Below are 16,297 nucleotides of genomic sequence, written 5' to 3'. Positions count from 1 at the left end.
GTGCATGGACATTCACAAACTAGCACTGGAAATTGATGAATTATACTGCCGCCATTCCTTTCTGGGTGGGAAGGGGAATAATTCACCCCAAGATTTTCTTAGCATGTAGGTAAAGGGGTTCTTTTTTAGAATAATACTTTCCCCACAGAAAAGAATGTGCACTTGCACAGGGTACTCTCTTCCCCATCTGTGGTATTCTCCTGTCTGGATTACTGTACATGGAGAATAGGAGCTTGGGGGGGAAAAGTAACTTGAGCACCCCAAGATAAGCAAGGAAACTTGCACCTGGTGCAACTTTCCAGAGTTACTTTTGGGTATGTTTGTGAATACTATAAGGTTGACTAAGTATGTGCAGGCAGACATCCTTGCTTTTTCATTTTTAACTAGACAGTTAATTGTCCCAAGCCTTCAAGGTATACAACTTTAAAATCAATTGAACCTTTTTTGTGCTAATACGAGTACTATGTTACTAAATTGTTCATTGAAAGTAAAAGAACTAATTCTGGACCTCCGGTGTGCTGGAGAGCTTCTATACTGTTCAATATAAATCAATCAATCAGTATTTATAAAGCGGTGCTAATCACCCAATATGGTATCCAAGGGCTTGCCAGTCCCAGGAGGCTCATTGAAACAGCCAGGTCTTAAGGGCCCTTCGGAATTCCAGAAGGCAGCCGATGGTTTGGGGAGGCCATTACAGGTCTTTGCTGCAATGTAGGAGAAGGAGCATCCGCTAATTTTGTGTAAGTGGATGCAGGGAGGGTGGACCAGTGATAGGGAGGCAGAGCAGAGTTGGTGGAAGTTCAATCCCTATGTAGATAGCATTGCCATAGTGCACTCAGCTGGTGATGAGGCCTCACGTGTGCAGGGGAAGCCATTTGAAGATCTTCTGTAGGTATACATAGAGTGAGAAAGCAGGCGGATGAGAAGGCATTTATCTGTGATTTCATGGTGAGCTTCTTATTAATGATGATTTCAAGGTTTCTGGTGTCATTTGCCGGTATGGGTGCAGGTTAGGTCTAAGGGACACCAGGAGTCGTCCCAGAGGTTGCTGTTGTTACCGAAGATCAGTACTTCGGATTTCTCCATGTTCAGGTTCATGCAGTTGTTTTTCAACCAGTCAGTGACAGTTATCATGCATCTGTGTAAGTTGGTCCTGGTGGTGGTAGGGTCATTGGTGATGGAGAAGATGAGTTGGGTGTGGCCTGCATAGGATTTTATGTTGAGACAGTGGGACTGGACGTTGCTGGCCAGTGGCGTCATGTATACATTGAAGAGCTGAGGGATGGGTCCTGGGGACACTGCAGACTAGGTCCTTGGGCTAGAAGGCAAAAGGTGGTCGGCAGACCCTTTGTGTTCTTATGGTGAGGAAGGAGGTGATCATCTGAGTGCATCCCCTTTGATGCCGATGTGGTGGAGTCTTTCAATCAGTGTGTGGTGGGATACCGCATCAAAGGCTGCCGAGAAGTTCAGATGGATCAGGGCCACCGATTAGCCTCAGTCGAGGAGTCTTTGAATGTCATTGATGGCTGCGATCAGAGTGGTCTCAGTGCTGTGAAAGACGGATTGGGAGGAGTCGAGTAGCTGGTTCTGCTCCAGGTTTATTGTGGTTTGCCTGTTGATAGTAATTTCCAGTACCTTGGCAGGAAATGGGAGCAAGGATATTGGCCTGTAGTTCTTGAGTTCACTGGGGTTGGTGGAGGGTTTTTTGAGTAGTGGCCTAATTGTGGCATGTTTCCAGGCATCGGAAATGTTCTGGTGGTGATTGAGATGTTGGGCAGGGAGGTGATTTCCTGGCCAATTCTTTGGCTTCCAAGGTTGAAGATGTGGTGCGAGAATTGGTCTGTGGGAGTTCATGAGTGGATGGATTTTACGATGGCTGAAGTGTCCAGGGTGGAGAGCTGGTTCCAGGTGGTCAATTTGTGGTTTGTGCCAGTTGCTGTGATGATGTATCAGTCAATGAAGTCCGTGGGTATAGGTTAGGGTTCAAAGTTTTCGTATATGGTCGTTCTAGTCATGGAAGAAGCTGACAAGTTTGTCGTACTGCTCCTGTGAGGGTGTGACGTTGTTTTCACTGGCAGCCAGGATGGAGAACTCCTTAACGATGTTGAAAAGTTCCTTGATGTTGTTGGCGCTTGTTTCGATACGTGCTGTTAGGCCTTTCTTTGTTGCCCTCAGCAGGTGTTACTTAAAACCTTTATCACAAGCATATGGTCACCACGTTTATGTAGGAGCATTTTCTCCTTTACTTCCTTTTTTTAATTTACGTGGAGTATGCTTTTTTTTGTTTTGCTTACTATCTGTTTGTCGGCATTACAGCAAGACTACTCTATGGCAATGTTTCGGTTCTGCCTAAAGGAGTGTTCGAAGTCCAACAGTTCCTTTCTCATGCAAGAGGCACTCTACGATTTCTCAACAGCCCAGCTATGGCAAAACTGTCTATATCTGCATCTACTTCAAGTCTCTGACCCAGGTGCAAGGGACTCACCTTCCTCTCTGTTCCACTGCAATTCTGACAAGCTATTTTACCTAAAGTGTTGGACTCCATGGGTCAGAAAGTTTGGGATGATATGGCACCTGCCCTAATTACCACATGGAGGCAGGCACACTTGCAAAGATCTGAGATATTGTTCATTGTAATACTACTGAAAGACGTTTTGTCTGCTATCATTTGGTTCATTGCAATATTCAGATTATGCATCATCCCCCTTCATTCCTAATTGGTGTATAATGTTTTGTGTCTTAAACTTAACTTTCAGTGTTCATCGAACTGAATTTTACACATTCACTTTATTTTTTATCAGAGTGTATTGAAAGGCGTGTCAAAAGACAAACTGATGGGATCTAAGGGTTGAGCGACCATCGTCTCTTGCTGAGGAGCCCCCAACCTACATAATTACAGGAATAATGTTTTATTATACAAGCAGATGGATTCGTCTGGGTCATCACTGTACTCTGTTTGTAACTTTAGAACTGCATTACTGCTTTGACATGTCTGCATTTGACTGTCTTTAGCCCTGTTGAACAATTAAGTTTGTTCTTGGTGTACCACTGCAAATTGAGCAAAGACGACAATTAATTAATCAATCAATCCCCCATTGTATGGAATGAGTATTTCTTACTAGAGATGTATTGCGACATAGGAGACTTCAATTTCATTACATATCTCCATTTGATCAAAGAATGGAAATATTATCACATTAGGGAAGAAAACGTTCTGCAAAATAGGTTTTACTTAGCCAAGTCAGGATTTTCCATCAGATGGCAGGACAACCTCCAATCAATGGTGGTTAACTTTCCTGATGACTGTGAGGGAGCAGAAGGTGTGCATGTCTACTTTATCCACTCCTGGTCACTACAGCATTACAACATGGACTGGAGATGCTTGTTTGGCCTCTTCGGTGATACAGATTGTGATTACGCACATGTAGCACCAGTGCGAGCTCAAGGGGGTTTCCCTCACTTGCATGTGGTTGTGGCTCCATGTACATGAGGAACACTTTGCCTCTGCACCCATGCAACATCACAGATATGGGCCAGAAGAAAAGATGTTGTCAGAAGACGCATTGACTGTGAGCCATATAGAGGTGGTGCACAGTCTGCTGCTTGAAGGGGGAACCTCTGGGCATTCTCTTGCAGGTGGGTGTAATCACTGTAACAGTAATCACCCACTGCAACCAAATACTGGAGAATCAATGCTACTCCCACCCCATTTCAGATGAAAGCCAGGTTGACAGGTTTCACCTCAAGTGAAAGGGGGACCGCCAACTTCAACCATTGCATATCGCCAAGGACAGGTGTTAGCTTGTGGCTGTCCTGGAGTGCACATTTCTGGTCTGTGCCAGGTGCATTCAGTAAAAGGTGGCACCGATGAGGACCATGAGCCCTCTCTGTAATATGGGGAGTGGTATGCAAGTAGACACAGGTCAAATGAAGCACGGAAACTAATTTGCCTCTGTACAGACTAGTATTTTGCTTCAGGATGTTGTGGGTAGACAATAGCATCCTGATGTCTTGCTCAACTGTAGAAATTAGGTCCTAAAAAATCATTCAAGGTGGAAACTTTCTCCATGTGCCAACCATCCTCAGTAGTAAGCGGGACCAACTGATAATTTTTACACTATTCAGAGCATACACTCTGAAACTGAGTTAACCAAATGTTTATGGTTGGCCGGGTAGTAATGACACGTTAAGCACAAAATTATGAAATGGTTTGTAGCACATTGTCATTAGCAGGGGTTGAGATTAATTCAAGCTATTTTGGGCAAGTCTGGTCGCCTTTGAATTGATCGGTCTAACATTTAATCACTGTGTAATAGAACAGTTTTTATGGTATTGTTTTATTCAACTTCACTTCAGGAGGAAGAACTTGTGCTTGGTGTGCTACCGCAGTGTTGTGTCGTGGTCACTTGAGGAGTTCTTTTTGAGAATTGCAGTCTGTCTGGTTGGAGGTATAATTTAGGAACCATAGCTTTCTATATTTGCATTTCATGGAGTCTGAATGAAAATCGAATTTATTTCAAACATAGTTGGAACTACTTCTTTACTCAGTCGCCAGCGAAGAATAGTTCTTTCTTATCCAGTAGAGAGCCAAATGATTGTAGTTGGTACTTGAAAGAGTCCAAAAACAAGGATTGGGCTGACACATATTGGATAACCGAAAATATTTCAGAATTTTTACAAGCAACAATTAACACAGATCTCCAATAATTACATAGAACCAGACACGGTACACACATGAGCAATATTTAAAACCAAATGTTACATGTATAAACAGGTAATGGAGACAGCGATAATTCAAACAAATCATAATATGTAAAGTGAAATGATTTTGCCAAAGTATGACAAGTATATTTTTACTTAATTTACATTTAGTGATAAGATTTGGCAAAACAAATACAGTACCATGAACCTGAGTTATTCTGCAATACATAACCAATATGATATTAAACAAGGCAATGCAATACAACATATCAGATCAGTTATCTCAGGTTTACTAACAATCCTAACATTTAACTCAGACATGCTTGCCCTAGCTTCATATATTGAAAAACTGCAAATACTTACCCCTTACTGCACTTGGAGGAAGTTTTTGCCAGTTCAGCTTCTTCATTTTTAATGTTGGCCTGTTAGCACTGCTAAAGTAAGCATTCCTTGAAGATCCTACAGAGTAACCCACATGTGCAACCACAATGTCATCCTTGTTCGAGCCAGGAAGTAGAGGTGCACCAGGGTATCCCATGCCAAGCAAAGGAGGTGGTGGTGGTATGCCAGTCAGTGGTATACCTGTCAAAGGTGGTGCTGGAGGAGACACGCCAAACATGCCTTGCAGTGGTGGAGGAGGTGGAGGAGGTGGAGGAGGTGGAGGAGGAGGGGGAGGGTGAAGGCGAGGGTGAAGGCGAGGAGGAGGGGGAGGAGGAGGTGGGGGAGGGGGAGGTTTAATTTCATGTGAAGTGGGCAGGGACTCTAGTTGTTTTAATGGCACTGAAGAGATCAGTTGCTTGGTAGTTGTGATATTCTCAGAACATGTAAACGGAGGCTGTGATATTCTGTTTTTTTCCTTTATAGACTCTTCAACTGACTTCTCAGTTTGAATACTTTTATGACATTTTTTAACAGGTCCACTGCTCTCCGAATTCGTATTATTTTGAAGTTTCTTCAAAACTGCAATTCGCTCAATAATTTTTTCCAGGGTGTTTTCTTCCTCTGTAAAAGAAGTAACATGAAAGGTGTTAGTGCTACATATATGTGCACGTGCAAAAGGAAACAGAATAACAAACCTCATAAAACATATTAGTAAAGACACTTTAGAAAATATTATATGTTGCTCTGAAGAGGTTCTTAACAGCAAGAGTGTCCAAAGTGAATACAGATGTGTAATCCAGATCCAAACGTGGCCATGTAATCTGAACATCTCAATGGTATCTGGAATAGAATAACCATTATTTACAGATGTTCAATTTGCAATAATTGAAGCTGGGTTTAGTATGTCAATACACAAAAGGGTTGAATGACACTGCGAATTCTTGAATATAGGTAACATTAATCTCAACGTTGGCAGTGTGTTTGTATGTGGGATTTTACTGCTAATGGGAATGTTCAATTATTGGCAGTTCGGTAAGATTGTCAGAAGTCCCTCAAGCCCTGCTCAAGGGTGCAGATAAGAATGAGGTACTACAGAAATCTTGTAAATAGTACACCTCACCATGTAAGTTTATCTTGTATTCATCCATTACCATCCACATCCAGCCACACAAGAGGGAACATGTAATGTTTGTGAAGGGAATCTGTAACCATTGCCTGGTTGCAGCCTCAGACACGTTAACCCTAGACCCAACCCTGGATTTGAAGATCCACCTGGAAATCTTCAACACAATGTATGCTGAAGCAAGTATGGTTTGGATTGCCAAGCTTGAAACTCCAAGAGCTCTTTTTACATTTCAGCATAGTGGCACAATGGTAAACTGCATTGCAAGTGGCATTTCAGTTCCGAATGCATCACATTTTACATCAACATTTAATGAATGGAGCATGTCACTTAGCCTGAGGGTGTATATATGGGAAACGTCCATTAGAACAAAGCTGGACTCCCATTGCCGGCAAGAGAACAAACTCGTAGTCAGTAGACATTCGTTCAGCACAACAGTTGTTAAAAGAAATTGCTTTAGGGGAGCGCGTTGGTAGAATAGTGTTGGACTTAAAGCCCAACACCTTCCCTACTGTTGCGCAGACTGGAGTTGGAATAGTAAATGAGCTTATTCCAAAATCCAACACCCACTTAAGGCAAGTCGTTATAATGACTTACATGCTGAACGAATACACACTGAAGATGTGTTCATTCTAAAGATGGCGCTGTGAACGCACAGCATGATTCGGGCTTGCTGAATATCGTCATACATTCGTATATACAGCACATATATGCAGATTATATTACCTTCCAGCTGCTACGTCTAGCCAATTTAAAATTATACCTTTTCTTAAGAACTGTATCAGTACCCATTACAATACAAGGGAACTGCAACACTGTTGCAGCAAAGTGTTAAACAATCTAAATTGTTAAAACACCGCTTTAGGGTGAAAACAACTCACTTCTTTTTGTCTTAAATTTGGAGAAAAGACTTTGAAGAATTTCCTAAAAATATACAACTGGTATACATTTTATGCGTCCTGCGACCATAAATGAATGATTACGCACTTCTATAGCGCATGGCTACCCGGAGGCATCCCAGCACATTAAACAACCTTGTCATTCCTCCATGGTTCAAGGAAAAAGGAAGGTCTTTAAAAGTTTCCTGAACCTCAGATGGTTAGATTCCAATCGGATGGCGTCGGGAAGCTGGTTCCAAAGTTTTGCAGCCTGTAGGAGAAAACGACTCCCACCCATACGGGTCCTTTTAATCCTAAGAACACTCAGGAATTTCTTATTGCTTGACCTTAGAATACGCGGAATGTGATGGAGTTGGAACATAGGTTGGATCAAGGCTTGTCCCGAGTCTACCATGGCCTTATGCACAATGGTCATAGCCTTGAACCAGATCCTATGTTGTACTGGGAGCCAGTGCAGCTGACGTAGCGCTGGCTTAGCCGAGCTCCTCTTTGGGATATCCAACAGCAGTCGTGCCGCACAGTTTTGGACTGTCTGTAGGATTTTGATCGTTCCCTGGGGAGCACCCAGGTAAAGAGCATTCGCGTAATCCAGCCGCGATAGGATCAGTGCCTGTACCAGCAGGCGCCTGGATTCAAAAGGGAGGAGTTTAAGAATCTTCCTTATTAGTCTTATAAGGGCATAGCAGGTAGCTGCCACCTTGCGAGATTGAACCAAGCAGCTAGGAGTAGGGTCAAGCCAAACACCTAAACTCTTAATTTGTTTCTTGGGGGAAGGGGGCTGGCCAAGATTACTAGGCCACCAGGCATCCACGTTAATGGGTGCACCATGCCCTAACATCATTACTTCAGTTTTTGTACTGTTAAGCTTCAGGAAGGACTCGTCCGTCCATTCGAGTACCTCACTTCGGCATGCGGAAAGATTTTTACAAGCGGTGTCCTGTCCAGAGAGGGAAATTACTAACTGGGTGTCATCGGCGTAGGTGACCAATTGCACCTCCCCAGGGAAGAACCACCTCAGCCTCATGTAGATGTTAAACATGGTAGGACTGAGGGAGGATCCCTGAGGGACGCTGCACTGCAGGGGCATCTGAGTTGAAATTGCCTCCTCCTCAAAGACAGCAAAAGTTCTGTCCGTGCGAAAGGATTGAAGCCACTTCAGGGCAACACCTAAGACCCCCACATCTCTTAGACTTTGAATCATGATGGTATGATTGACAGTGTCGAAGGCTGCGCTTAGGTCTAATAAAATGATAACTGCGCAGCTTCCAGCATCCACGATTTTCCTGGCTTCTTCGACCACTGCGATGAGGGCGGTCTCTGTGCCCTGTTTACGCCTAAAGCCCGTCTGAGTGGGATGTAGGGAATTGGTGTTTTCCAGAAAGGTGGATAGTATTGAATTCACATACTTTTCGGCCAGCTTACTAATGCCCGGCAGCAAGGAAATGGGACAATATTTAGCCCACTCCTCCGGGTCCAAGTTAGTTTTTTTTAAGAGTGTCTTCACTCTAGCCTGATTCCATGAGGGTGGAACGATACCCGCTGCAAGGGAAGAATTAATTACCTCCTGGATGACTGGTGCCACCGTCTCTGACACCATTTTAAGAATGGTAGGAGGGGCAGCATCGGCGGGGAAACCAGACTTAAGGTTTCCCAGCAAATGCTGCACGGTAGAAACATCAAGCGGATTAAACTCCTCGAGCCTAACCAGCCCTAAGGAGGGGGGGGGGGAGGAGGAGTGGTACCGGGTCCACTTGCTGAAACAAAGAATAGATGTTAGCCACTTTAGTGGCAAAAAAGTTTGCTAATTCATCGCAGCGTTTCTGTGCGAGTAGTGGTTCACTGAGAGGGCTGGGGGTGTAACCAGTGATTTAAAAATTTTGAAAAATTCCCGCGGGGAATTTAAGGCAGAAGCTATCTTTCCTTGGTAATAGCTTAACTGGGTTATTTTTATAGGTCCGCAGTGAAGTTCTATAATTCCCTTTATTGGTCTCGGAGTAATCTTTCCTCCATTTTCTTTCATACCGTTTACAGATTTGTTTAAGAGATTTAAGTTCAGGAATGAACCAAGCTTTTTTATTAACGCCGGTCCGATGGCAGAGTTCAGTTTTTGGCAGGGTAACGTCAAGTGAGGACTCCAGCCAATTGTTAGGAAGGGAGTTTGCTGTTAAAGGGTCAGAGCTGCAAGCCGGCACAGGCATTTGGAGGTTCATGGCCCATTTCTCTACTGACTACTTAGACCAAATACAGCTCAGTTTTTTAGTTGTAGTAACCGGGAGAACCTGCTCACAGGGGAACCAAGAAAAAGATGAAAGTGCATGATCCGACCAAGTGACTACCAAAGATTCCTCAAAGCTAAGATTATTAAGATTCGTAAAGAAGTGGTCAAGCATATGACCTGCTCTGTGCGTGGGGCCTTTGACTAATCGTTTTAAATAGAGCAACTCCAGACCTGCCATAAAATTCTGACATGCAGGAGTGTCAGGAGCATCCAGGTGAATATTAAAATCCCCCAAGATGGAAAAATTGGTAGAAAGACTGGAATAATTTGTGACAGTGTTTGGGAGCTCGTCGCAGAATTTAGCATGTGCCCCTGGAGGGCGATAAAGAGGTATCCCGGAGAGAGTGCATGGTGGGGAGAAGGAAATAGCAAACATCATGCTCTCGAAATCCAGAATAGGGCAGCTCGAGAACCTACAGTCATAGCTATTTTTATAAATATTAGCGATGCCCCCCCCTCGCCCATCATCCCGATCTTGTCTCAGGATAGTATAGTTCAAGGGTAAAGACTGGACAACATCAGTATCTGAGCAAGAGTTGGTCCATGTTTCGGTTAAAAAGAGCACATCAAAGTCTCTCTCTTCCAGCAACATGCCAATCTTAGTCACATGTTTCGGGAGGGAGCGACAATTAAGCAGCGCTAGTGACAAAGACTAGTCTTACAAAATGCTTGAGCTGTAGGTTTTTCTGAGGTGAATTCAAACTTACAACAGGGGCAGGATCTCTGAGCCATATCTCCGGCCAAAGTATTCGTGCATCTTGTTCTTTCCCTCTCTCTAAATCCAAGGAGCTGTTCCTTACTGTAACTGTAACTAACCTTGCCTGGAGTGGGTTGTGCAGGGGGACTGGCCACTGGGCCCGACCTGGCCCGGACGGGCCCAGACGGGCTTTCCTTAGGCGCTCCTTTGGCGCGTTGAAGGTGCGTCCGCTGCATGCGTCCACTGCGCGGAGGCATGCCCGACTGTTAAAAAGCACAAAGTACATGCAGAAATACTCGCAACACAACTCCTGGCTTCCGCCTCAGGAGATCAACTAGGTCTCGCGATTGCCCCCCAGTTCCTGTTTTTATGCTGGAGCAGAGCGCCTCCAATGCCTAGACGGAAAAATGCTCAGCCGAGTAGGCGCTGAGCATCACACTCACTCGGAGGCGGCTGGAAAATTATAGCGGCCATCTTGGGGAGGTTAACCCAGGGTAGCAGTCTAGGCGTTGGAGGCGCTCTGCACTCTGCACCAGCATAAAAGCAGGAACTGGGGGGCAATTGCGAGACCTAGTTGATCTCCTGAGGCGGAAGCCGGGAGTTGTGTTGCGCGTATTTCTGCATGTACTTTGTGCTTTTTAACCTTAAAGATCTTTAGTTCCTGCGACCATCACCCACAATCAAAGTAGAAGTGACATTGTAATGATAAGGACCAATGTGTTTTTTTATCTCGCTTACAGAGGGGCTCCTATATTCCTCTGGGTAGAGCAACCCCTGAAGCCATTAATACTCCTAGAAAGACTGAGAATTAGAAAAACTATTCATAGCCGAATCGTAATCCCTCTTTTTTCAGCATCACCATCAACACCCAGCGAAATCCTGGTGAAGCCCCAGAAACATTTAGAGAGGCTGAAAGTATCGACAAAAAGAGGGACACTACCTACAGAATATTGAATAATTTCTTGGAGTTGAGAAGAAAATGACTGCTCATAACGGTAGTAGATTATATCCAAAATAATTTTTGAAAGTTATCTTTTGCAGGCAATAATCAGTTATCTACTTTTTAAAGTAACTTTTTCATGATAGTGGGCACAACAACTTTTTTTCCTTTGATTCAACAGCAGCACAGTTTTAACTGTATGGTCTGTCACCGTACATTATTTTAGTCTGTGTGTCGTCAAACATCGATTTAGAGGTTGTCATCTTTAATAGTGTTAAGTATTTGTTTTTAATTCGACCTCCAGTGGAATTTGTTGCTTTGAACTGTAAATATACTAGTATCCGAAAAAGGAAGCTACAGAACAAAACAATAATGGAAAATAAATCAATAAAATAGGCAAAGTGCCCCAACAACAAGATAACTCAACACAACCCATTAAGAGAACACAACAAAAAGGTTTTAACAACAAAACATAACAAAATCACTGATGGTAAGAGAATATTCCTCGCAGGGCGTACAGTTGTGAACAACTGCAAGTATCTAGAATCAGAGTTTTCTGTATTTTTGCCCCCAACTCCACGCTAATCTAGCATGTGTGTGACAGTCCAGGCCTGCCCTTCAATTACAGTTAGACATGGACCAGTCCTGGACTTAGAGGGATGCATCAGGCAGACCCTCTGTAGTGAAAAAAGGACTACCATTCTAGCTGCAGGATCACAAGTGTAGTACCGTGGTGGCACCATACCAGGTTTTAAAGTGTTTATTGTAAAGGCCTTTTAACTTTTGTCATGTGAATGGAAGTCTACTGCACATTCATTTGAAATTCCACCACTACTAATCCTAGCACCGAGATCCCGTGATCCTGGATGTCGGCATGTATGCTATTGACTGTGAAGTGCATTGCATGAGTGCCTGGGTGATCCAGAGTGACACAGGTCTGTGGCTTCCATTTTGTACACATGAGGGAGACAGGTTTGGTTGCCCAGACAGTGAAAGTGTATTGCTGACATTCCTTTTACGACTGACAGGGGAATCGGATACTGAAGTGGGGAACAGGGAGGCCCCCTTAGAAATTCAACTAGGTCCTTTTTGACACAGAAGTATGCCGATTAGTCTTCCTGGGACTGCTGTTTGTTGAATGGTAGGGGTGAGGGAAGTGTCAGGGTGTGAAGGATCCTTTAGAGAGGGGCAGTCATTTATCTTGTTTCCTGATCAGTCTTGTGTGCGGCTACTGATAGTCAGGGCAGGATTCTGCACATCTTTTTGTGCCTCCGATTTTGGTGCTCTAACCCAGGAATGACCATACTTTGAAAATCATCTCAAGACAAAGGATGAGGCTGAAGTATAGCCAGCAAAGGAGATATGGAAAAGGAACCAACATATATCAGTTCTGGGAAGGTAGACAGAGAATCAATATCCCCGGTCTGCTAACTCTGTATAAAAGTGGGATCTGCTGACCCACTAGCTGTTCCAGTTTCAAGTTCTCTCTGACAAAGGAAAGGGTGAGCCACAGATTACTCTCTGCAGAACCACAGCTACTGTCTCCCAGACAGCCAGTTTCTGAGAGGTAAGGGGACTTCACCTGGAGTCAATGTGAATGAGAGCTGCCTTACAAGCCTTGGGAACCCAAGAAGTCTTGCCTTGAGTGGAGGGGAAGGAGCAAGCCCTCCTGCACGAAGAGCGGACTGTTGGAAGGGGACTTGAAGTAAATGACCATGGTGCAAGTGTCCGTCAACCGGAGACAAGTCCCAGAGACCCTCTGAGAAACCGACATTCTTCAAATGTATTTCCAAGAGGCCTTCCATGTCATCCCCATCATCGTCACTGTGGCACTTGAATGGTGTCCAATCGGTTGGCTCGACTGAACACAGGATCGACATTTGTCCCGTGGTATTCGTTGCATGCCTAGGACAGCATAACCATGACACTGCCAGCTCGGTGTTGTGCAGTCTTGACTTCCACTGATGCTAACTGATAATTTCCATCAAGGATAGCATTCCGTGAATGGCTAGCCTGGCACTGACCCCCAAAGTTGCCACATGAGCTACACTACTGTGAAGATTGAGGCTGCTGACTTGAGGCACTGTATGCCATTTAGCTCCTAGCAACTGAGGCACCAAAGATACCAGCACCGATCAGACTGTGGTGGTGTGGCGTTGTGTACTACTGGTATTATATTTTAGTACCTCAACTGCAGCTTGTCTCCACAAACAAACACAATACCAGGACTTTAACACTGTGTCATGAATGTAGGTTTGAACAGTGATCAATACAAAACACCGAGCTATTTATCACCAAGACCATGCAATGCCTCCAATCAATTTCTTTCTGATTTGTGCACGTTGACATAATACAGAACGGTGGTGACTGGTGATAGTGCCCTTGCAAGGAACAGTGTTAGGTACCCTCAATATTCATATCCCACCAGGTCGTATTGTCAACGATGTGTCTATATTTCAAAATTCTAGAAGAGTCAGTTCACTGTGTCAAGAGTACCCAATTAATTATGCTGGTTACGTTATAATAAGTAGACATTTTAAGAGTTCATCTGCTAGCCATCACTCGAGGTAATTTATGAGGAAGAAGAAGCAAGAGGGTATCTCTAAGTGGACACTGTGTGTAAGCAGGAACACCAAATGGGGAAATGTTTTGCCTCCCTATTGGTAGGTGATGATGACTTGTGTCTTCTAAATAGCTTAAGTGACTAATATCCAGTTAAAAAAAACCTATGGATTAGGAAAGGTCAGGATTAGTTGATTATATCCTGATCAATTTGGAAGGTTGGAAGCTGATCTCAGATATGGAGGTGGTTTGGTGCATGTAAAGTGATTTCGAACCATTAGCGAAACTTATCCTTGAATTTATGCTGCCAAGGCCTCCACTATTTGGGCTAGTTGTTTCCCCATCTGTAAATTCCACAACCAAATAACAGAAAAGTAGAGAATGGAATGCAGAAAGCTATGACAGTTTGGCACAATTACTGATGGAAGATTTGGCAGGTGACCTTTGCTGAATAATCTTAGATGAAGGGAAAATGTGTATGGGTATATGAGCAAGTAACTGTGAAAATGTCTATTTACGGAACAAATCCTAATCCATTCAGAGGAAGTAAAGTTCACCATAGACATGAATAGTTCATCAAAGAGTGTTGGCTGATAAAGCACAATACATAACGTGCCTTAAATGTGCCCCACCATTGTGCTGCCAGTAGAACTACCTTTTAAAAAGCTGTGGAAATACTATAAAAAGTTGAAAGCAATGTACAGAGCACATGGCACAAGCTAAAACAGGACTCCACTGATAAAGGCCAAAGAGATTCTAGCAACGTATAGCCCATACTTCACAAGAGCACTAAAACAAGCAGAAACTATGTATCGTGGCCCAAAAATTAGTAAGGTACTTCAAATATAATTATGCCAATGATGTGACTATCTTAGTGCCACAGGTGTTAAATTGTATTTGTAATACGAATTTGGCTCTATTTATCCCAGTGGTAGAGCAAAGCAAACAGAGCTCCAGGTCTAATTGGACTACTGGCAGATATAGATCACGCAGCAGTCAATCTACGGGCAGCTGTACTCAATAAGATTTTCAATGTGGCATTAATAGTGTAAATACTTCCAGATCAGATGCCTGGCAGTCTGGCATAACTACCCTCTTTCACAAAAAAGATAGTTGTGGCAACCCTACTAAATGTAGGCCAAACTCAATTAAATAGAGCCGGCAGAAAATTTAGTTGAGTTCTACAGCGCTTGTTAGATACGAAACCCATCCTATCTGATGTGGAATCTGGCTTTTGGTAGGGCATCAGAAAAAATTACCATGCAATGTGCTTCCATTAAAGATCTGCACGCAAATAAAGTTCAAGTATCTAGGGAGGGGAGGTTTTTGGATCAACAGTGTGCTCAGGGTCAGCATCTCTAACTAAATCAAGGAGTGGACCATTTATTAATGACAGTTGAGGCATCTGGCCCAACCTAGAATGTGTTTATCACATTTAACATTTTACAACTGACTGACATCCTTCCAGGAGTTTGGACCAGAGTAGAAAAGATATCTGGAATTTCAGCAGTTTCTGCCTTTTGCAGCTGAAGAGGCGCATTGAGTAATGGAAAGTGACAGAAACAAATGCCTGATTTCGTATTTAGCATCTCTTCAGTTATTTAAGAACTTGCCTAGTTTTTACATCCACATAGTGCTTCTGGATCATGCAGTTTATTGCTCTTTGAGATGAAAATGATGTAGCGCGTGATTATGCCCTATAAAGCAACTCTAAGGAAGACGGTGAGAGCAAAAAAGAAGAGTTTACACTAGCGGGAGCATGGGCTAGGGGATGAGAAGGCTAGCTCTGCAGGTCAAACTTCACTCACTATTGACTAGAAAGAAGCATTTACCACAGAAATGTAGGTAGCCTTCAGGTGAAAGTGCGTGTGAAGTCAAATGTTTTGGCATCTCCCATTTAAACACACTTTCTTTTCTTGGCTGTTTGCGTAATGGAGCTCAATATGCATTGTGTGTTCTTTTGATGATCCTAAGTAACTGCGCAAGGTTTGTGCTGTTTGCAGAATCTACTCGGTTCTCTGTTCAAAGTCTTGAGATTATATTTCAAGAGTAAAGACAAGGAAAAAAATGAATGTTAAAGTGAAGAAAAACAATTGGAATGGAGCAAGGTGCTAGGTTCAAGAAAACACAGACGGCAAGATGATCTAAAGGGTACAGCCTTTCAGGGCATCGAAGAAAACAAGCAGCACTGAAAGTGATCGCAAAAGCGATCGCTATTGTAAAAAAAAAACACGCCCGCGAGTGGAGCGTGCACACCACTGCAAGATATACGTTTTCAATTATCGCGCCCGTGTCTGGGCTCGATAATTGAAAACATATGGACTTTGGTGCACGTAACAGACACTAATAGGCCATAGGCGGAGCAATGTGCCCACCTTTGGCCTATTGTGTGCTCTGTTGAAAAAAAACATGTATACAAAGCCCAATAGCAGAACCCAAAAGGAAAAGCACACCACAAGCGTGTACGATTCCAGGGTACGTTTTTAAACCCCGGACAAAAGGGCTCTCGCCTGCGCGAGCAGTGCTGCGCTCTGCACTGCAGGGCGCGAGCCCTAAAAACGATGTGGTAAATGAACAAACTCTAAAATATATTGATAATTTTGAGTATCTGCTCAACTCTGAATTGGGGTTGTCGCATATTGTGGCGTTCCCCAGAACTGTGTGAAGATGCAAGCAAAGGATAGGCACTCACCCACTTATTTCAATTCTTCTAGTA

General features: G+C 43.6%; 1 protein-coding gene across 1 annotated transcript in view; it reads right to left on the bottom strand.

The window, feature by feature from the left end:
• Positions 1–16,297, bottom strand: part of LOC147690262 (inverted formin-2-like) — a 342,433-nt gene that overhangs the window by 119,687 nt on the left and 206,449 nt on the right. The window contains exons 10-11 of the mRNA XM_086939469.1: positions 5,463–5,703; positions 4,903–4,919 (exon numbers count right to left, since the gene is read on the bottom strand). Of these exons, the coding sequence (XP_086795595.1) occupies positions 4,903–4,919; positions 5,463–5,703 (258 nt within the window). The remainder of the gene's footprint in view (positions 1–4,902; positions 4,920–5,462; positions 5,704–16,297) is intronic.

The sequence above is a fragment of the Lissotriton vulgaris genome, chromosome 9, assembly GCF_964263255.1.
Source record: "Lissotriton vulgaris chromosome 9, aLisVul1.2, whole genome shotgun sequence".
Lineage (NCBI taxonomy): Eukaryota > Metazoa > Chordata > Amphibia > Caudata > Salamandridae > Lissotriton > Lissotriton vulgaris.
Note: the sequence above shows the minus strand (reverse complement) of the source record. Positions and strands in the feature narration are given on the sequence as shown.